General features: G+C 36.9%; 1 protein-coding gene across 5 annotated transcripts in view; it reads right to left on the reverse strand.

The window, feature by feature from the left end:
- UVRAG (UV radiation resistance associated) overlaps nucleotides 1–24,213 on the reverse strand; it is a 291,490-nt gene that overhangs the window by 107,647 nt on the left and 159,630 nt on the right. For all 5 annotated transcript variants that reach the window (XM_059708402.1, XM_059708401.1, XM_059708404.1 and 2 more), the window contains one exon: nucleotides 21,085–21,250. In XM_059708402.1, the coding sequence (XP_059564385.1) occupies nucleotides 21,085–21,250 (166 nt within the window). The remainder of the gene's footprint in view (nucleotides 1–21,084; nucleotides 21,251–24,213) is intronic.

A 24,213-nucleotide genomic window follows, 5' to 3' on the forward strand; every position in this document is an offset into this window, starting at 1 on the left:
GACAACAACATATTTCTTCCTTGCCATTCTTTCTCATCTCTGTTCCTAGAATTACTAGTGGACATGTGCTGACACCTCAGTCATCCTCTGTGTCCTGTAACTACGGTTTCAAATATTTCTTTACCTGTGCTGCATTCTGGATGATGCCTTCATTTCTATTTTACTGTTCACAAATGCTCTCCTTAAATGTATCCACTCTACTGTTTATCTTATGAGTTTTTTTAATAAATAGATTTACCTTTACAATTTAAAACGTTTTTTAAATAACTACATTTTTTTACTCGCAACTGCCTGTTTCTGTTTTGTAAACTCCCATTTTTGTTTTATACATACTATTTCATCTTTGAGAATTCTTAATATACCTCAGTCTTTCTTCAAGTTATTATTTCAATTTCCGTACGTATTCTCTTATTTTTTGTTCTCCTCACCTTGTCCTTGGATTTCCTCTTTGAATTTTCTACCCCAAGATGTTTTATAAAAAGATTAAAGTGGAAGAGATTCAAGTGAAGGAGCCATAAGCAATTTAACCTTTAGGAAGTGTATGACTCCCAGATGGAAATAGGCAATCCATTAGTGTATATAGGGTCAAATGGATTTTTAGTATCTTTTGGGAGTTCAAGTATTTGGAATACCATAGAGAAAAGAAGGATATTTTATTCAAATATAATGACTGGTAAATATAATGATTGGCTGAGTTCTGAAAATTCTATTTTCCCAACATTATCTGATATTACTCTCAGGCATGCCCATATGTGAAACTCATGTCAATGAACCATGCATGTATTTCTAACTTAATATTTGTAACCTTTTGTTTCATTGGTTAGTTTTGTTTATTGTTTCTCCAAATTAGTCTTGCCAAACAAATAGGTCCTGATGTTAGCATATTTTTGCAGGGAATGAGCACTGGGTCATTTAAGCATAATAATCTTATTTTCACTTGAAAGCTTAAAACACTAAAATAAATATTCTAAGCATACTAACTTTTAAGTTGGTCCAAAAAATTTAAAAAGTACTTTTTAGTCAATTATCAGGCCTTTATTCTTAGTGGCAACATGACTGTTTGGACTGGTCCCAAACCACCTATCAACCAATCTTATCTTTCTCTGCTCAAAATCAGACTGTCCTTGCTCTCCCAGGGGGATACCTAATGAATCTTGTGATGTGTTCACAAGACAAGGGTATGCCAGGTAAAGAAAGAAGTGTTACCGAATTAAAAAATGATACAAGGTAATTTGGGTTATCTCTCAAATGAGACAATAAGCTTAGGTAATATGCTCACTTTGTTGCTTTATGTCTGTTTTAAACATAAAGTCTATTCATATGGTAGATAGTTAGTACCATTCGCAGAATTTATTTTAAATTAATCACTTAAAGAGAAAAACACTATTTTATTTGTTGATGTTGCACATATTTCAAAGGCCTAGAACAATGTCTGTCACATTGTAAACACTTTCTAAAAATTTGATGAATTAATGAATAGTTTAGCAGATTTGGGTGTGCACTTATAATTGACTAGAGGCCCGGTACATGAAATTCGTGCGTGGGGGGGGGGGGGCCTCTCAGCCCAGCCTGCACCCTCTCTTAATCCAGGACTGCTGACTCCCAACTGCTCGCCTGCCTGCCTGCCTGATTGCCCCTAACCGCTTCTGCCTGCCAGCCTGATCACCCCCTAACCACTCCCCTGCCAGCCTGATCAATACCTAACTGCTCCCTGCTGGTCTGATTGCCTCTAACTGCCCTCCCCTGCCGGCCTGGTCCCCTCCAACTGCCCTCCCCTGTAGGCCTGGTCCCCCCTGACTGCCCTCTCCTGTAGGCGTGGGTCCTCCCCCAACTGTCCTCCCCTGCAGGTCTGGTCACCCCTATCTGCCCTCCCCTGCAGGCCCGGTCACCCCTAACTGCCCTCCCCTGCAGGCCTGATCACCCCCAACTGCCCCCCTTGGAGGCCTGACCACCCACAACTGCCCTCCCCTGCTGGCCATCTTGTGGGGGCCATCTTTGACCACATGGGGGTGGCCATCTTGTGTGTTGGAGTGATGGTCAATTTGCATATTACCTCTTTATTAGATAGGATACCATAAACCTTGATTTTGAATTACCATTTAATAATACAAAACCGAGTTAAATATCTATTCCAAATTTTATACTAAAAAACATTTAGGTTCCCTCTCTTCCCCCTCCCCCCCCAAAAGAAATGATATAAGATGGGAAGGGAAACTTCTTTCAATTAAATGTGATCAATCTGTATCCTCTTAGAATAAACATTACCAGTCATTTCCCCTAGAAATCTCTAAGCAAAAATAAAATGCAAATTTCTTTTCAACCAACTTATGAATCTCCCATTTTGTGATTCATGTAAAAATCACAAATAATATAGAATCCAGAAAATAAAAGAAATTCTTGTATCTCTCAAACAGAACACTGCTTAGCAAATTCAATATTAGGAGGTGGCTTCTAAAAAGTTTTTCCTTTAATAAGTAGTTTTTTAAAGCCGGAAATGACAAATTTATGCTACTGCACACTCAAATACAAATATTCCCTTGTAAGAAATATCTTACAACAGAAGTTGTCTCAATAAATTCATTCATCATCTACACATTTAAAAGAGTTTTAGTATAGGTGTCAATCAAACTCCAAGAGACCTGTCACTTCTCATTACCTTACCAACCTTATATTTATACAAATTAAAATAATAAAATGCTCCAGTTGCTTATTGGTGTGTTTAATTAACTTACAGCAGTAAATTCCTATAACTAACTACAGTTAACACTTCTAGTATTTCATCACTAGACTCTCCACATCATGAACCTGGGAGCCATCATTTATATTAACAGGAGTTACTAACAAGCAGCATGGGAAGAATTAATTCTTTTGTAAGTCCTTTTCAAAGGTTTCCAATAATATAAGTGAGTAGCACTCAAAATTCAAGGCATTATTAACATCAATATTTGCTTTAAAGGAAATATGGAGAACTGCTACTATAAATTTAAAACCAATCAAGAAGCAATAACTAGTATACAAAAATTATATCAATTATTTAAAAAAGTAACCACCCACATCAACTCTGTGTTAATAAAGGAGAAAGCTGAATACCAAGAATCATACATTTTAGTCTTAAAGGAAGTAGCTTTAAAAAAAAAGTTTCACAGTAATGGGGACTCAGAAATACTAGTACAAAAGAACAGAGGCACTTTTCAAAAATTAATACTAGTTATATAATTGGGAGAAATGCAATACAGAATAATAAAGACACCCAAGAGATACTTTAATTATCTATATAATGCAGACACAATAATATTGGTAAATTGTGTATGTGTAAAAGCTATTCAAGAGTCTAGTATATAACTAGGAGTGAGGCTGTTAGTTTGAGAAAGGTTTGTAAAGATTTTACTGTATTAGCAACTTGCTCTGAAATAGATGAACTAATCAAAAATCTCACAAAAAATATGAGAGTTCCTTTTCCTCTCTATGCTTACCAAACTTGGCACTTAAACAGACATCCTATTTTTTTGCCAGGTTGATGAACATAAAATACTATCTCCTCTGGTTTTAGATTGTATTTTCCTGGTTACTAGTGAGGTTGAGTTTCTTTTATGTTATTAGACATTTCGTGTTTGTACTCTGTAACAGCTTCTTGATATACCATACCCATATTTCTAATGGGCTGATTGTTCCTTTTCTTATCTATATAATAAAAGCCCAGCGACCATTATGGTGGAACGACCAGAACAACCAGTTGCTATGACACGCACTGACCACCAGGGGGCAGACGCTCAACACAGGAGCTGCCTTCTGGTGGTCAGAGCACTCAGACAGTGGAAGCGCCATTCGGCCAGAAGCCGGGCTCACAGCTGGTGAGCACAGTGGTGGTGGCAGGAGCCTCTCCTGCCTCCACGGCAGTGCTAAGGAGCAGCGAGCTAAGCAGTAAGGAGCATGCAGTGGGAAGTAAGGAGCAGCAAGCCAAGCAGTAAGTAGCAAGCAGGTGGGTGGTTAGGAGCAAGGGGTCCTGGATTACGAGAGGGAGCAGGCTGGGCTAAGGGGTGCCCCCCCCCCCCCAAGAATTTCATGCATCAGGCCTCTAGTTGATATATAAAGGTTTTCCTTATATATTCTAGATACTGGCCCTTGGTTAATCTCTGTGCTCTAAACATCTTCTGATCTGTGGCTTGCCTTTTCATTTAGTTATAAACAAGTTTTTAATGAAATCAAATTTATGAAACTTTTCTCTTATTATGGTCTATGCATTTCTGAGATTATTTAAAAGATCCTTTCTTAATTGAAAGCCCTGGACTATTTCAATTCTAAAAGCCTGAGTCTCTTTTCTACTAGAATGAAGTAAGATCAAAGAGTACAGGCAGAAGAGAGAGAAGTTAATGTTGTGACTAATATATGCATTTACTCTGTGTACAGACATTTCTGAGTGACTACCAAATGCAATAATTTTACGTAAACTCTCTTTTATTCTTATTTCTCTAAAGCCATTATCTTCAATTTTAGGTAAATGCACGGAGGCTAATGAGATAAAAGTAACTTCTTTAAGGTATGTTTGATGCTGAAGTTCTTTCAGAAGAGTAAAATGAGAAAGCCACAGTTTCTCCTTTCCTAACTTTAGAATATGCAATTTTTATTACTTAAATACCAATATGGTTTATCCTTGTTAGATAATTCTGTATGGAAGCAAGCATGTGTTTTAGTCAAATTAGTCATATGTATGATAACCAATCTGTGATCTAAAACACTGTATAAAGATATATTACTATGCTTCAAGTAAATTAATAAATGTATATTAATATTAACCATTTAAAGCTAATCATCTTTGAGAGTAATTTTTTAAAATATATTTTATTGATTTTTTACAGAGAGGAAGGGAGAGGGATAGAGAGTTAGAAACATCGATGAGAGAGAAACATCAATCAGCTGCCTCCTGCACACCTCCCACTGGGGATGTGCCCGCAACCAAGGTACATGCCCTTGACCGGAATCAAACCTGGGACCCTTCAGTCCGCAGGCCAACGCTCTATCTAGTGGGCCAAACCGGTCAGGGCTGAGAGTAATTTTTATTTTTCTGTAATCTAAAGATTAAATTATAAACATATCTTTCTTCTATCTATGCCTAAAACAAAATCACTGAGCAATTTAAAGTGAAGTCTCTTATCAGGCGAAGTGAGAAACTAGAGGCTTTGGTCAATGGGAAGGTACAATATCTGTTTTGGGCACGTGTATGTCTTGGACAGCTCTTTTCCACACTCAGCAGCTCAGATATTTAGGGGCCATTTCCTAGAACATACTTTCTTCTTTACTTCCCTAGTTGTAGGACTTCCATTCAGCCAGGTTTCAGGCGGTTCTGAATGATGGTTCTGTGTTTTGGTTGTAATTTTGATGAGGCTGTGGGAGGTGGCGAGTACAGGCCTTTACCTACGCTGCCGTCTTGGTTCTCTCAGAATAAATTGTGTACTCACAACTGTAAACCTACTTTTGCCAATCCCTGAATATTATCCCTCTGCCCCTCCAACCCGAGCATTATATCCAGCCTCTCCTCTGATGTGAGTAAACGGCAAACCAGAAAAGCAGTTAAGTTCAAGTTGGGGTCACATGTCAGAGTCATCTGGTTTTCTTTTTTATCCCACTGTCCCGTTACATTACTGTATTTTAATTTAGTTGGTTGCAGAAAGCCGAGATGACAATAATACTAGGGAAGACTTCCTCGTCCAGATAATAACATCAGCACCATAAAAGCACACTTCATTAAAAACAACACACACAACAATACGCTTCAAGCGTCAGCGATGAAATAGCTGTGACTCATTTTCCACATTCCCCCTCTCTCAGTCGAATGCCTAATCTTCATAAGGTGTTCATTTCCTGTCTCACCCAGCAACCCCACCTGCACTTTTATTTTGTTGATCTCTCCTGCCTAAATTTCCATGGGGATCCCTTATTTTAAAACATGCTCTTTCCTCTCACTCCTGAACACAACCCCATCAACGCTGTCGCCTGTGCCTTGGATTACAATAGGCACAGAAGTTAATAGCTTGCCATGGTCCTGAGGGACTATATGAAATAATGATGGTCCTGGCCAGAACATCTAGAGTTAAAACTACGAGCTACAGTATGGAGTGTCAGATTACCTAATAGCATTTGCAAAAACTGAACATCCCTTTTGCTCTCCTAATTCAATTCAAGAAATATTTTATTGAGTGTCTACACAATACAGGTCTCTCTGCAAAGCAGTGGAGTAAATTAAGATGTAGTTTCTATACTGAAAATATTTTGACGAGAATAAGACAAATAACTCTAATACACCACTCATATCACTGTTAAAATGAAATGAGTGTATATATAATCACACTTCATTTCTGAGAATTGTTGATAGGATTACAGAAGGCTATAGGAGTCCACCAAACTATGGGAAATCAAGTTTTAGATAATAAGGGAAGGGCCTTATGTTCATCCACAATTTTGATCCTAGGGAAGGCATTCCAAGTAAGCAGTATAGCATGGACAAAGAGTATCAAAGTGGGAAATAATGTGATGTGTTTGGAAAACAATAGTTTGACTGGGCATAGGTTATAAACTGAAAGAAAACTAGTACAAGACAGAAAAAGTAGTAGGCCAGGCAGGGAACTATGTAGTTGGAACATGCTCAACATTCCTTTTAAGAATAAGGGCTTCAGCCTTCACTGTGTGACAGCTTCTAAGACACACTTGCTTAACTCATCAGTAGGCATCAGGCAGTGAATGCCCTGAGTACTTGCAGTGAAAGAGACAAGCCTTCAGACCAGCAAGGCTTTTTCCCCTGAACTGTGGGAAACCTCATCAGTCCTCTGCATTTAAACCGCTCGCTAAAGGGTGATGGACCTCATGGCATTGTGACAAAAGGAAACTTCACACTATGCCGCTGGGTTGCATTTAAAATTTTCCTTAACCTTCTCTTAGGCCCACCTTTCCTTTAAGCACCTAGAAATAGTAAGAAGAATTACAAGGCTGCTGGGAATTCCTGTTGTAAAACTCAATGTATACATAATGGTTGCAAAATTTTATTGAGCATATTCTATATGCCAAACACTGTGCACTATTTAATACTCATGTTAATCTAGTGGAATAGGTATTGTACGAGGTGAACCAAGACTCAGAGAGGACATTACCACAGTCACTCAGTGACACCAACATAACTCCAAAGTCCTAAATAATTAAAAATATAAAACAGGCTCCACCAAGTATAAACAAGCCGAGGCAAGAAAGAGGGGAAGAGGGGCATTTTGCATTGTACTTTTTAGAGAGAGAAAAAAGTCAAGTGAACCAACTGATAAATGGGATTTAAATAATTAACATTTTCAATGAGAACTTAACGTAGCGACTCTGCTTAACATATATGGATTCACATCACGTCATTTTTCACTGGGGACCTTTCCCTAAATTAGGAAAAGGGGTATTTTTCAGACACGGGCTCATTTTGATAAACACATTTCTTACACCTCCTTCATGCTTGCTTAAAAGTACCACACTACAATAAGCAGAGCATCTTCTGGGCTTGCTTTCCTCAGTGGGCCATATCAGAGGGCCATATCAGAGGGAATGTTTATAACTCGTGATATGACCTCACTTCATCTTGCAACCTGCTTCTTCTTCCTTTGTGAAATGAAAAATTAATCCTATGACCTAGTAATCTTCTGTCTTGTTCTAAAACACAGTCTACAATTCTGCACGAGCATGTTTTTTACATCTTCATGCCTGTCCCATGGTGCACCCTCAGGTAGTTATAATGGAGTCGAACTGTAGACTTTTGGGACTTTTTACATGAACAGAGATTTTTCAATTAGGTCACATTCCTGTAGCAAATGGCAAATTTAAAGACTTAATAATCTCATTCATTTCAGTAATGTTAGTCACCCTAGAAAATATCTGATTATACTTTTAAGTTGCACAGCAAGGAAAAACAGAAAACCAAAGCAGTGGTCTACCCATTGCCTCAAGTCATCACATTCATTGTTCAGTTTTAAGGAATTGAGGTCTTGGCTCTTGAGTGCTCTAAATGCCTGCATTTGAGTAACAACCTATAATAAAATGAAGATGAAAGGTTATAAGAAATGTTCACGTTTACAGGATAAACAGTAGAAGAGTTGAAAACGTAAGCCTAAGCACACGTAAAAATCTCCCACTTATGGAACGAAGCCATCAGATTTCATTGGCTGCCATGAAAGCAAACAGATGCTGATTTAGTGAAAACAGCAACCATTTCTGAACTCACAGCTTGATTAACAAACAGAAGCTGAAACCTTTTATAGAAAGGAATCTATAATTCTAAATATAAGATGCTGTCAACAGGTGTTTAAGTATGCCTGAAGCAGGTAATGACATAAATGAGGAGTCAGAATTACAGCAGTCTGAAAACGCTTATGTTTTCAATATAAGCCTTATGCCAACAAAATCCCAGGTGCCAGTCACTATTCCTATAGAGAATTCACTTCTCAAACAAATAATGTATTCTAACTCTTCAAGAAGACATCATTTTGGGGGAAAAGTATCATTCACTTATGCAAGAAGGTAATGTTGCCAGGCCAGAGGGGTAGGCTGAAGGAACACAGAGACAGGGAATCTGTCTGCTCACTGCCACTCGGCAAATTCCTTTGTCTCTTCATTCATGGCAAAATGCAACCTAGTTATGCTGAAGGGGAAACTCCATAAACTTCCAGACATGCAAAGGTGGCTGCAAGAAAAATAAAGACTCAAAACCACAGGCTCAGGGACCTCGCTGTCTGGCCAGTCTCTTTATAGATAAGTGTGCATGACTGCCTTATGTATCCAGTCACAAAAAAGGTGGTAGATCATTAAAGCACACCATTCCTTCTCTCGTTAGCATCACATGCACATGCAATGACGAGGATCTGGACCCAATATTATCTGATTTTGGACACATCACAATCTTCTTGTACTCTACAGTTTCTGTATCTTATAAAAATCAGTCAATCAAGTAAAAAAGGCAACTCCTGGGGTTTTAGTCAAGATCGTCCATAGGAATAAATATAAGTACAAAAATAATCAAGAAAATGGGAAAAGCAGCATTAACATTTCTCTAGGTTCCAGTAATCCCACTACAGAAAAATAGCTGACCATCTTTTAGGGATTTGTAAAAGCCTTGTATTGAACAGGCCAAGCACTTTCAAAAGTGCCTGCCAATTATACCACCCTTTATTTCTCCTTCTGAGACTAAAACAAAAAATTTCAGACCTCTTTTGAGGGCTTGAAAAGCCATATGCTCTGACCAGCTATGTGCTAGCTCAATGACTGTCTCACTGATCCATTCTGAATGTATTATCTAACAGACAGTTAAGCAGCACAAGAGCAATGACTAATACATTTCATTTTAAAAAATCACTTTAAAACCTACTTTTCAGTCCTCAGTGAAAGAAGAAATAGGGGGGAAAGAACATTGCAGCTGGACTCTGGTTACATTCCTTCGTGTTTTGTGGTCTGTGCCTTAAAATGAAATGCAGCAAAGATTTCAGAGTTTCCCTTTACAGTGTGCAGGTGCACAAGAAATGGTTTAGGCAAGGCAGCAGTCCAGACCTGTGTTTCAAACAGGCCAGACAAAGGAAAGAACAAGTCCCCCAAACCGCAGCAAAACTGGCTACAGAGGGCTTTGAACTCTAACATTTCACATGCCAACAGACAAATGAGGCAGCTAATCAGAGAGGGCAGAGGCTGAGGATTCCTAGGTGTATTACATTAAGTAAAATTTGTCCAATGAGTCATTCAATTCATATTTCCCATCTCCCATGAAGACCTGATTCCACCTAATACCTTGGAAAGGTTTACATCAAACTGACAGGAGAAAAGAAAACCATGTCTAATCTGCTCTTTCGGTGATACAGGCTAAGAATAACTAAGAGGTTGATTCAGTCAACAAGAATAATCAATAAAGGTATTTTTATATATTTATGCATCTATGTTGTTCCAAAAAGGCTTTCAAGTGCTTTATTAAAGTGCATAAAACCAGCCAAAGAATTTGATAGTTCATAAAATCTAAGACAGATAAATGCTATCTATCATAATGTGGCATGCCACTAATTGTAAGGTGCATTTCATTTTTAGCAATATTAAAATGTCAAAAATATGTACATAGAATCAATAAAATACAATATGTGTTTCAGTAGAAGGGGGAATATAAAGTTATTTCACAAAAATGCAATTCCTGTGGTTCTACTGGCTGCCAAAAAAAACGGGTAACATAATCACCTAAACCTAGCTGCCCTCCCAGATTGCTTAGGAAAATCAATCAATCAATAAACAAATTATCACTACTACTCACACTGGGGCACACCACTTGGAGTTGTTCACATGTTAAGCTATCCCTTCAAAAATTAGAGTGCAGAAGAAAGAATATTTATCATTCTGAGGACACCCTTCCTTCAAACTCCCAAAGTGATTTTCCTACATAACTAATATTTTAAGTCATCATGCACAAATTTGACAAAAGTCTAGAAAGAGAGTTAGTTTTTATTAATATGGAACCAAGGGAAGGTTGGGAGGGGTGATCATTCTCCACAAAACTACAAGATAACATTTGTCAAAGACATATCTGGTCATGGTGTTCTCTTATTTAAAATCATCTAGGGTTTCCTTTACCTCTTATAAGTAATGTTTTTCATCATTAAACAAACGGAATGAGGTCAGTGAAAATGATGGAGTAGGTAGATCTGAGGACTTGAGCTTCCAGGGATACATTAAAAAATAATAATAAGCAAAAACTAACAGAATCAACTTTGACAAAACTCTGGAAAATAGTCAAAGGTTTATTACAACAATCAGGTGAAGTTGAACCAAGGAAAAGGAAACTCAAAATCAGGAGGAAAGTTTTGGAGCATTTTTACCTACCCTGCCTCCAACTCCCTTTTCAGCTCAGCAGTAGTCTCAAAGACAGCAGCCTACATTCCAGTGTGGGGCCCTGATCTCTGGTTCTTTTTTATTATAAAAAAAATTGTGTAGGTCTGTTCTAACTTGTCTAGGAACAACCTAAAGGACTAATGCAAGGTGCCTGCCTTTGTTTTGCCTAGTCAGAACTCACTCAAAGGTGAAAAGCAGGGTACTGTGTTGAAGATGTATGACAAACAAATGACCCAGAGCCTTGCCGTGCAAAAGATTAAGGCTGAGACATACAACAGACTACCTGAAGCCTGGGAGGAAAGGGTGGGGAGAGTTTCTTTGAGAAATTAGGGCATTCAAAAGTGCCCATAGACCCTTGGGAACACAGAAGCTACTCATATGCCCAGAGCAGGATGCATGCTCAGAAAAGGTCTGAGAAGACCCGAGGCTTTCACCTCTGCTGATCGCTAACCTACCTGCAAGCATTAAGTGAAGTCTCAGGCCTCAAGGTTGAAATGGGAGGAAATGAGACAGTTACTCAAAGCTGCATAAAGAATAAAGAACTCTAATAAAGGTAAGTACACAGGTAAATAAAAAAGGTAGTATTATGGGCACATCCTATATAATAAAGAGGTAATATGCAAATTGATCCTCACAAAGTAATGCCATCACAAGATGGCAGCACGCACAGTGGGGGTGGGGCAGTGGGGGTGGGGCCGGCAGTGTGGCTTCCGCTGGGGTTCCTGTGGCCCCACGGGGGCGCAGGAGTCCCAGCAGCTGCTTCGCGCAACTTCTGCTGGGGTTTCCACGGCCCCATGTGCACGCTGCGGGGGCAGGGCCCGGCGGCTGCTGCGCATGGCCCGGAGGCGGGGCATTGGGGCAGCACTCCAAGACTCGGGGTCATCCTGCGGCACGGGGGGGTAGGGGGGGTTAAGGAGGGGGGAGGGGTCCCAGGTCTCGTGCGATTTCGTGTGATGGGTCACTAGTAATGTATAAAGATGTAATTTGTCACAATAACAACAACATAAATGTGGGAGGACAGGTGTAGAGGAGCAGTTTTTATATGCTATTGAAGCTAAGTAGGTATCAATTCAAATTAGATTGTTATAAATAATAGGATGTAAATTATAATTTCCAGAGTAACCAATAAGAAAATATCTTTAAAATATACTGAAAAGGATGAGAAGGTAATCAAAATGGTACACTATAAAAATCAATTAAGAAAATAAAAAGAGGCAGTAATGGAGGAAATGAGGGAACAGAGCAGAAAACATTACCTTAGACAAAAAAGTTATAAGAAATATGGAAAACAAATAGAAAAATGGCAGAAGTCCTTCCATACCACTAATTATACTAAGTATAAACAGACTAAACTCTCCAATCAAAAGGCAGAGAGATTGGCAGAATGAATAAAACACATGATCCAACTACATGCTCCCTAGAAGAGACTCATTTTAAATCCAAAAACACAAATAGGTTCAAAGTGAAAAGATGGAAAACATATTCTATGTAAATAGTAACCAAAAGAGAGCTGGGGTGGCTATACTCTATCAAACATTCATCAATAAGAAATGACAATTAAAAACATATGCACCATACAATAGATGCCAAATTGTATACTTATAACAATCTAATTTGAATTGATACCTACTTAGCTTCCATAGCATATAAAAACTGCTCCTCTACACCTGTCTTCCTACCTTTACGTTGTTGTTATTGAAGCTAACATTGACAAATGACGGAAGAAGTGGTTCTACAATAATGTTGGAGAGTTTAATATCCCACTTTCAATAATGTATATACAGAAGATTAATAAGGATATAGAGGACTTGACAACACTAAAAACCACCTAACCAAACATACACATAGAGACACTGCATCTAACAAAAACAGAATACACGTTCTTCTCAGCTGCATGTGGAATATTCTCTAGGATAGACCACAAAACAAGTTAGACCACAAACAAGTATAAATAAATTTAAAAATATTGAAATTATACAAACTATCTTCTCCATCCCAATGGAATTAAACTAGAAATCAATAATGAAACAAAAATTAGAAAATTCACAAATAAGTGAAAATTAAACAAACTCTCTTAAGCAACCAACGGATCAAAGAAAAAATTGCAAGGGACATTAGAAAATAGTTAGAGACAAATGAAAATAAAAACACAACATACCAAAATTTATGAGATGTAAAAACTTATAGGTATAAACACTGACATAAAAACCATATCATATCAATAACCTCACTTTACATCCAAAGGAACAGAAAACAACATCCAAAGCTAGAAGAATAAAGGAAATAATAAAGATTAGAGTGGAGATAAACAAGACAGAGAACAGAAAAACAATAAGAGAGAATCAACAAAACCAAAAATCAATCCTTTGAAAAGGTCAACCTAATTAACAAACTTTTGGCTAGATTAAAAAAGGGAGGCATAAATGACTAAAATCAGAAATTAAAATGGAGACATTCTTAAAGATCTTACAGAATTGAAAGGAATTATTAAAAAAATACTACAGACAGAGACATGGTAAGAAAACTATAGACCAATTTTCCTCATAAATATAGATGCAAAAGTCCTCAATGAAATACTAGCAAACTAAATTAAATGGCATTGAAAGGCCTTTTTTTTTTTTCCTGTGCAAAACAGGAAAAATGATCCTAAAATTCATATGGAATTGCGAGAGCCCTAAATAGCCAGAACAGTGTTGAAAAGGAAAAACAAAGTTGAAGGATTCACACTTCTCAATTTCAAAACTGATTGTGGTGGTGGTGTAAGTACAGACATATAGACCAATGGACTACAATTGAGAGTCCAGAAAAAACAACAACAACTATGGCTAACTGATTTTTAACAAATATGCCAAGGATATTCAATGGGGGAAAATAGTCTCTCCAACAAATGGTGCAGAAACAACTGGAAATCCAAATACAAAACAATGAAGTTGGACCCCTACCTCATAACATATACAAATAGTAACTCAAAATGCGTCAAGGACTAAAATATAAAATGATTAAACTATTACAAGAAAACTCTTCAAGATGTTGGATTTGACCATCGATTTTAGATATGAAACCAAAAGCATTTCAAACAAAAAAGATAGACAAAATACATCTAATCAAAATTTAAAATTTTTGTGCATCAAAGGACACTCTAAAGGTAGTGAAACACCAGTTTTAATTGCTTTATATTCACTCCATCGATAAGAGAGGGATTACTGCTCTGGGGTTATGGGAATGGTTGAACACCTGACAGTGGACATCTGACATTGGATAGGTGAAACTGAGAGCATGTTAGTAGTCACATATACTCATAGCCCAGGCAAGAAGGACATCTTATGCCATGTAGGGTCACATAGCCACAACTGGGAACATAGTGTGAATTAATAAACAAAAACCTCATTTAAAATGGAGTCAGAAGGCTAGAAGAAAGAACTCTCATGCATGTCTCATGCAAGGCACACTGCTGACTCCAACAGGAAGAGAGGTAGGTATCTTGCATCTCCAACAGGAAGTGATACTACATTATACCTCAGCAGAGGAAGAAAAGATTCCTCCTTGTCCAGTAACAGCTCAACCAATGGGAGACTGCCATAACTCAGCCAAAAGTCACTATACTTCCAATTTTCAGTTTCCTCCAATGGACTCCTCATTTACAACAGCCTCCCCCCCACACCCCCACACCCCATTAAAGACAGTTTCTCTCCTTTGTTTCTCTGGACTTGCACATGATTCAACATTAGACCACATGTCCTACATTGCAGTTCTTCGCTGAACCTGAATAATAAACCCATTTTGCTGGAGAGGTATCTGGCTGTCTATTTCTTTAAGATCAACATTATTGAACAACTAGAAACCGTGAGAAGTAAGTTTTGTAGTATCAAAAGGATGTAGTGATGACTGGTTCCTACGGGAAAGAGGATGTGATTGGTTTGTTTCCATAATTTCCAGCTGGCAAAGAACTGAAATTCACTACTCAGGGATCAGCAGGAACTAAACCTGCTTATTGGTGGATAAGGAAGGTTGTTTGAATAGAGGAACTTGTCCACAGGAGCAGAGTGGATTGGGGCTACTCAAGGCCCTCTTGGTTTCACCAGATAAGCAAGACAGCAGATAATATTGCACTTAATTTTAGGCCTTAAAATGTAACAATTCTGAGGACAGGAAAAAATACTTGGGAATGATATGTCTGATAAAGATTTAGTATCCAGAATTCATAAAGAAGGCTTACAACTCAACAACAAAAAAGATGAACAACCCAATTTAAAAATGGGCAATGGGCCTGGATAGTAATTTCTCCAAAGAGATATATAAATGGCCAGCAAGCATATGAAAAAGTGCTCAACATCATTAATCATTAAGGAATACAAAACAAATTCACAATGCTATATCACTTCAAACCAGGTAACATAAACTGATGTAGCTGCTGTGGAAAAGTTTTGTGGTTCCTCAAAAAGTTAAACATAGAATTACCATATGACCCAGCAACTCCACTCTAAGATATGTATGCAAAACAAGTGAAAATGGGTACTCAAACAAATACTTCTACATGAGTGTTCATAGCAGCACTATTCTCTAACCAAAAAGTAAAAATAACCCAAATGTCTATCAACAAATGAATGGTTAAACAAAATGTGGTATATACATTCAATGGAGTATTATTCAGCTACTAGAGGCCCAGTGGACAAAAATTTGTACACTCGGGGGTGGGGGGTCCCTCAGCCCAGCCTGTGCCCTCTTGCAGTCTGGGACTCTTCGGGGGATGACCACCTGCTGGCTTAGGTCCGCTCCCCAGGGGATTGGGCCTAAGATGGCAATCAGACATCCCTCTGGCAGCCCGGCAACCCTCAGGGGATGTCCACTTGCCAGCGGGGAGCAGGCCTAAGCTGCAGTCGGACATCCTTAGCACTACTGAGGAGGCAGGAGAGGCTCCCACCACCACCGCTGTACTGGCAGCCATCAGCCTGTCTTGTGGCTGAGCAGAGCATCTGCCCCCTGTTGGTCAGTGTGTGTCATAGTGACCAGTCATTCCCAGTCTTTCTGCTGTTAGAGTCAGTTTGCATATTACTCTTTTACTATATAGGATAGAGGCCTGGTGCATGGGTGGGGGCCAGCTGGTTTGCCCTGAAGGGTGTCCCGGATCAGGGTGGGGTTCCCACTGGGGTGCCTGGCTAGCCTGGGTGAGGGGCTGATGGCTGTTTGCAGCTGGTCACACCCCCTTCAGGGTGGGAGTCCCCACTGGGGTGCCTGGCCAGCCTGGATGAGGGGCTGATGACTGTTTTCAGGCTGGCCACACCCCCTTCAGGGTGGGGGTCCCCACTGGGGTGCCTGGCCAGTCTGGGTGAGGGGCTGAGGGCCATTTTCAGGCTGGCCAGCAACTGAAGCTCCCAGCCTCTCCTTTTTTTCTTTTTTTTTATTCTGAGATTTATTTACCTTCTATAATTGAAACATTGTTGCCATCACTGGCGCTCCCAGCTCTGAGGCTGCGGCCGGCTGAAAGCAGGTACCTGGGGTTTGTTTAGCTTCTATAATTGAATCATTGTTGCTTTTGGAGCTCAGAGCCGGGCTGCGGCAGGCGGGGAATCTTGGCTTCCTCCATCACTGGAGCAAGCAAGCCTCATGTTCGCTTCAGCTGCGTGGCTGCCAGCCGCCATCTTGGCTGGCAATTAATTTGCATATTGCCCTGATTAGCCACTGGGGAGCATAGTGAAGTTACGGTTAATTACCATGTTTCTCTATTATTAGACAGGATAATAGTGAATAAAGTACTAATGATGCTACAATGTGGCTATACCTTGAAAACATTAGACTGAGTGAAAAAAACCTTAACAGAAAGGTCACATATTGCATGATTTTATTTATATGAAATATCCATAATTGGTAAATCCATACAGACAGAAAGCAGATGATATGTGCCTGAGGCTGAGGAAACGGGGTGCAGGTTGGGGAGATATGGGTGACAGTTTAATGGGGTTTTCTTGTGGGGTGATGAAATGTTTTGGAACTAGAGGAGTTGGTGGTTCCATAACATTGTGAATATATTAAATGCCACTGAATTGTAACACTAAAAAGTTAATCTTATGTGAATTACACTTCAATTTTTTAAAACAAGTAAAGAAATTATACGCATATCTCCTTCTGTCAAACATATACATCTCAGACTCTCTTTAAATGTTTTTAAAATTTAAAAGAACACTTGGGTTATAAACTAATCAACTGATGTCTTTGAAAGACACTGGCTTATATATACATGTACTCCCTGCTCACCACTTACCATCTGAGAGTCACTGTCCCAGATACAGCACTAAATTATTCCACTGGGGCCCACCTTTCCTGCCTTTGCTCTTGCAGTTTCCTATATAGAGTAGAGGGCATTCAGTTCTTCATGCCTATGGACACAACAATCTCTCAATCTACAATAGGAGATCTCAACTTTAACTGCACATCAGAATCACTTCCGGGAACGTTTAAAAAATAAACACCTCATGTCTGGGCTCCATCAACTGAATTGGAATTTTTGGGGGAGAGGCCAAGAATCTGGAGGTTAGGAGGTCATTTTCAAAAGTTCCCAGATGACACTAGTGTATAGCAGTCAGGGTTGAGAATAACTTAGCTAGAATATTTTATAACCACTTCCCTTTAGCCAAGTGTAGTTCTTTCTAAACTCTAATCAGTCTTGTATCAGTTTTGGAAAGTTCTGTTTTTCTAGAAATTTATCCATTTCATTTGAATTTTAAACTTATTAGCATAAAGTTGTTTATAAGATCTTATCTTTTAATGTCTGTATATCTGTAATGACACCTTTTTTTCTTCACTTATATTAGTTATTTTGCCTGTCTCTTCTCTTTCTCAATAGTCCTCCCTGAGGGCTTATCAATTCCTAGCTGTTTCAGACTAGAACTTTTGCCTGTTTTATTTTTTAAGGTACAGTTGTCCATTTAATTTTTGCTCTTATCTTATTATTTCTTTCATTCTACTTTCATAGGACTTAACTACCTCTTCTTTCTCTAAATGTTTCAGGAGACTTAGATGATTAATTTTTAACTATTTCTTTTTTTTCTAATATATGCAATTGAGGGTATAAATTTCCCTCTGAGCAAAGATTTAGCTGCACCTTACAAAGTTTCATATGCTGTATTCTCATTATTATTGTTTCAAATAATTTCAAACTTCCTTTATAATTTCTTCTTTAGTCTATAGGTTAAAGAGAAGTATACTATTTAATATCCACACATTTAGAGATTATTGATTTCTAGCAAATTTCACTGTGGTCAGTAAACATATTATGAATTACTTTAATCTTATGAAATTTGTTGAAGCCCAGCATAATAAATTTTAGTAAATGTTCCAAGTTTGTCTGAAAGGAATGTATATCCTATAATCTTTGGTGCAATATTTTTTACCTATAACTTAGATCAAGCTTACTAATTGTTCTATTCAGGTCTTTTAGATTCTGATTTTATTTTTTTTTTTGTCTGCTTATTCTAATAGTTAAAGAAAGGAAATTTAAAGTCCTCTCTGCTATGACTGTGGATTTCCTTGTAGTTCTGTTAACTTTTATCTAAATATTTGAAGTTATGGCTGTAAAATATATATATTTTACTTATTTTGCTAATTTCCTGAGAGGTATCCCAGTGACCTAAAAGAGTTTTACAACTTATAAAAGTGCTTATTAGTCTCCATAGTGTCATTTACACAGTAGGGAAGAAAATGGTTCATTATCTCACAAACATACATTACAAGCAAAGAATTTAATAGTTGCATTGACATTTTTGATTAATTAAAACTGGGTTACAATAAAAGGAGGGTTTCTAAAGTGAAATTTATCTGAAGAAAGACAAACATTATCATCCAATATTTTCTTTTTTCCTAAATTTTTTCAAAAAAAGTATTTATCTATAAAACTACATATATATTTGGAATTGACTGTATTATCATAAAATGTCCCACTTAATTGCCTTAAATTTCACTTTTTAAATTTCACTGTCTGAATACTAGGGTTCCCTTTTCTCCACATCCGCACCAGCACTTATTTGTTGATTTATTGATGGTAGCCATTCCTCATTGTGGTTTTAATTTGCATCTTTCTAATGATTAGTGACAGTGAGCATTTTTTCATATGTTTATTCAGCCTGACAATATTTATTAACATTTACATTTAATGTAATTACAGAATAAGTTTGAGTTCATATCTACAGATTTACTATTTGTTTAGGTTTGAAATTAATGTTCATTTTCCTTTCTTTTCTTGCCTTCGTTTGGATTAATCAAGTATTTAATTTTTTTCCATTTATCTCCTCTATTATTTTTTTGCTTGTACAAAATAACTTTTAATGGTTATGAGATTATAACATGTATCCTTGATTTATTAGAGTCTAATATAAGTTAGGATTTTACCAAAATCCAGATAATACTAGGATCTTAGAACACTTTAACTCCATTTCTACTTCCCAACTTTTGTGTTACTCATGCATTACAATTCTAAATATATTATACTTAATAAGATATTCCCCTTTTCTTTTTAGTCTAAATTAATTTAGAAATACTCATATTTACTCTTTGTTCCTTCTTGCATTTCCAAATTTCTGTGTGAGATTATTTATTCTGCTTTTAGGTATTTCCCCTTAGTATAGGTATTTTCTCAGTTGTGATGGTCTGAAATGTTTTTATTTTTGCCTTTACTTTTGAAGGATATATTCACTGAATATAGAATTTTAAATTGGCAATATTGTTTTACAGTATTTTTAAAATGTCATTGCATCAACTTCTGGCTCTCAATGTTTCTATTGAGAAATTAGCTTTCAGTCTTATTATTGCTCTTTTGACACTTAGTCTGTCTTTTTTCCTAATTACTTTTAATATTCTCACTTTGTCTTTGGTTTACAGCTGTTTCACAATAATTTCCCTAAGTACTTTGGCTCTGTATTTACTTTATGCTATATTTAATGTTTCTTGAATTCGTAGCTTGATGCCTCATCAATTTGAAAAATACTGTCATTAATTCTTAAAATATTACATTTATCCTGTGTGCTCTTTTTTTCTTCTCTGTGACTCCAATTATAAGTATATAAGCTCTTTTGATTGTGTCCTACGCATGTCTAGCATATTTCTATACAATACATCTTTTTTGTTTTTTTTGTGCTTTGGTAAGGATATTTTCTACTGACATATTCTCCAGTTTACTAATCCATTTTTCAGATATGTACAATCTGTTGTTAAGTCTCTCATTCTTTTTCTGGTTGTCTTTCTGATAAATCTTTTACCTCTTTCATTTGTTGACTAACAGGAAAGAAGTACTATATGATTATTTGCAGAATTATTATACTTGTCCTCACAAAAGCAAGTTAAACTTAAATGAGTCAATTTTGCTATGATTAGCAACTTTAACAAGTGCAGGAGTAGATCCATTACAATCTAAATTAATGAATGACTATATTCTATTTAAAAGAAACAGAACTGGTGCAGCCACTGTGGAAAACAGTATGGAGTTTCCTCAAAAAACTAAAAATGGAACTCCCATTTGACTCAGTGATCCCACTTCTAGGAATATATCTCAAGAAATTAGAAGCACCAATCAGAAAGGATATATGCACCCCTATGTTCATAGCAGCACAATTCACCATAGGTAAGATTTGGAAACAGCCTAAGTGCCCATCAGCAGATGAGTGGATTAAAAAACTGTGGTACATATACACAATGGAATACTATGCTCGGTAAAAAAGAAAGGAATTCTTACTACTTGCAACAGCATGGATGGAACTGGAGACCATTATGCTACTAAGCGAAATAAGCCAGTCAGAGAAAGATAAATATCACATGATCTCACTCATTTATGGAATATAATGAACAACATAAACTGATGAACAAAAACAGAACCAGAGACAGAGAAGCATCAATCAAACCGTCAAACCTCAGAGGGAACATAGGGGAGGGTGGGGGTAAGGGGGAAAGATCAACCAAAGGACTTGTATGCATGCATATAAGCCTAACCAATGGACACAGACAACAAGGGGGTAAGGGCATGAGTAGGAGGGGGAGGAAATGGGGGAATAAAGGACACCTTAATCAATAAAAAAATTTAAAAAATAAATAAAAGAAACAGAATTTTACAAAGTATATATAAAAATTACTACAATCTAAGTCACATTTTATGTTTTTAATATACTCCATGTTTTATACTGGCTTGATATTAAAAATATATTTTAGAAAGATACTTACTCTCTCTCCTTTTCTGTCAGCTTGTCATTGATATTATCTTTGATTGTTGATCTAGATCCCTTATGAATTATAGGATATCTAAGGGGCACTTGCAGGAAAAAGGAAATCATGGAGACCAAATGTGCAGTGTAACCAAGGGCAACAGCAATGCTTCCATCATCTTTTGCTGTAGATTAAAAGCAGAAGAAAACAATTATTTACCTTCTAAATGTAGCTATGAGATCATAATGAATCAATTTCAAAGGAGATTTTTATTAAGAAATAACTGGTAAATAAAATATTCTTATCTAAATTACATAGTTTACATTTATAATCTTAAACTCAATTATACATTTATATTATAAAATTAATTCAATTATATGAATTTTAGACAAATCTAAACACACTTAAAATTTACTTTACTATATTCAAAACTGTTTCCCAATAATTAATGTGGTGAGATTAACATTTAATATATATTTAAAGAATTCTTAATATATTCAAATATTCATTACTTCCTTCCCCAGCATTTTTAAAGGTAGAAATAATAGTTGAGCCTATTATACAATGTGAAAGTTAGTTTCAGAGGTTTAAACATAACTCATTATATAAGCACTGTACATTTTATTCATTAACAACTTATAAGCAATGTAGTTGTGCTGCTATACTACTATACAGCATTACGAATTCTAATATGAAGTGAAATAGCATAATCTTTTATAGGGTATATTCTCAATATTCATAAAGATAGTGTTGCATAAATAAGTTGATAAAGTTTGAAATATAATAAGGGGGGAAATGTTTTAAATAGTAAAAGCAAAAAACTAAAAAGCCACACTGTTAATATATCCTATTTATGCAATTAAATGGAAGCAACTGTTGAAAAATGCATGCATCCTCCAGTCAAACATAAGTAACTGTCTTTTAAGAAGTCACAGAATTATATTTTTAACTCACCAACCAGATTTCTGCTACCACCTACCAAGTGATAATCAATTAGGCACTCAAAACAAGTAATACAACAAAAAGTTTAAACTTGACCCAAGAGGAAGAAAAAAGTAACTGTTTGGTATACGGTATTCCCAAAATACTTAAAAAATTTCACACACAAACACACACACACACACACACACACGTGCACATATACTAAAAGATTTCACACATCATCTGGAATACCTCCAACCAAAGAAAGGCTGAAATACTTGAAATGGCCTTGGCTTGAATATTTCCTGATTTTTAAGGGTACATTTAACTTCAATTATTAGTAATATTATTCATATTCTTCTTTTATATTTATATTTAGTTATCTAAGCATTATCTTCTTGTTGTAGGAATGCCATTATACTAGTAGCCATCTAGTCCTCAGTGAATTCTCTACCCTTGACTGCCATATGCAGACCCTTGGTTTCTCTTGAATCATATTATAAAAATAGGTAACTTTTATGATATACTTTTCTTCCACCAGAATTAACCATAACACTTTATTTGTGACAGTCCTTCATTCATCAATAATTACTAAACTGGGGACTTTTTATATGCTATGTCATTCATTTTGTAGCTTAAGAAACTAAGGCTCAAAGAAGGTAAGAAACCTGTCCAAGTAATACGGCTAGTATACAGGTGACTTGACACTGTCTCTGTCCTCTAGGCATTCTAGCATACTGTCCCAGAACTTAACTGTGGAATAAATTTTTTAACTTGGAAGCCTAGAACATATCAAGCATATGACACACATGTACCACCTGAGTTTCTCTGCTCTTTTCTATGAATGGCAAAGAACATATAAAAAGTCTGTGAGTCCTCAGTGGCTTGTATAGTACCAGACAGAGAATGGACTTCTCAACCAATGTTTGATGCTCTCTCAAATCAAACTGATGAAAAAAATATCAAACAGCATTCATTTCAACTGACAGTTCTGAGTCATGTCCTAACTGACTAGAATCCTATTTTTATTCCTATTTTTAAAGACCTTGTCCTCTTGCCTCAGTCCCACCCAAGTACCTTGAATACTGCAGCACTCTGCTTCTATTGAAATCTGTATATCACACTACCTTTGAGACTAACATTATATTACACTGTAAAGTCATCACATTTACAATTTAATCATCATGTAACATTAGAGCTAGGAGAAACCTTAAAAACCACTGAGTCTAATGCTATCCATTTAGAGATGAAAAGAAAACGAGATCTAGGTGATATAAGTTGCTTAGTCAAAGCCATACAGATAAAAACCATGAGTGATGGAATAAGAGGGAGAACTGTGTCTATACCCAGGCCCCCAAAATATCTATCTGTGGAGCCACAGCTGGAATGTTGAGCTGCATCAGAGGTTGCTGAATCTGTAAAGAGGCTTATCAAACATAAAATACCCAAGGACTTGGTCTTTAAGAGCCTTCTTTGGAAGGGAGAGGAGATGAAGAAGAGGGCTTACAATAATGAAGGATCTGTAAGCCCTAAATTTGAACTTTCCTGTATGTGCTTCACACTAAACTTGTTCTTTCCTATATGACCTGACAGAAGCAACAGAAGGCCTTTTAATTAGCCTCCCAAAGAGGTTAAATGCAAACTACAAATGTTTACAAAAAACAACTCTCCAATGCTAAACACTCAAGCATCTACCTTTTTTCCATATTACTAAAGGAGTGATAATAAAGAATTACATTTGCATATTTTGAGACTACATCCACATAGCTATTAAAAAAACAAAAATTGGTCTTCTAACATCACCTCTTTTCAATGATGGAAACAAGTTTGCTTAAATTTAATGATAAAATGGTATCTCCAAGAAGCCTACATATGCAAATTAAAAACCAAAAAGAAATAGCAAAAACTAGAAACTGGGTAATATTGGAAATTAGCTTTGATTTTGGTTATTCACACTCACCATCGTTTCCACCATAAGACTCCCCGTTCCACCTATTAAAACCCCAGGTTGTTTCCTCTTCCAGACCAAAGTGCTCAGTCACAGCCTCACTGTTAAACACCAGGGTGTTGGATTTCCAATATTAAAGCTTTATATTAAAAAACATTTTAAAAGGACCACGGGTGAGGCATTACAGGGCCCAAGGGTATTCCAATACCCTCAAAAGGAAAACCACCTCCTGGTAGGGAAGTCACTTTCATCACCCCAAGACCACTGAACCTCCAGTG

This window comes from Myotis daubentonii, chromosome 9 (genome assembly GCF_963259705.1).
Source record: "Myotis daubentonii chromosome 9, mMyoDau2.1, whole genome shotgun sequence".
NCBI classification, from domain to species: domain Eukaryota; kingdom Metazoa; phylum Chordata; class Mammalia; order Chiroptera; family Vespertilionidae; genus Myotis; species Myotis daubentonii.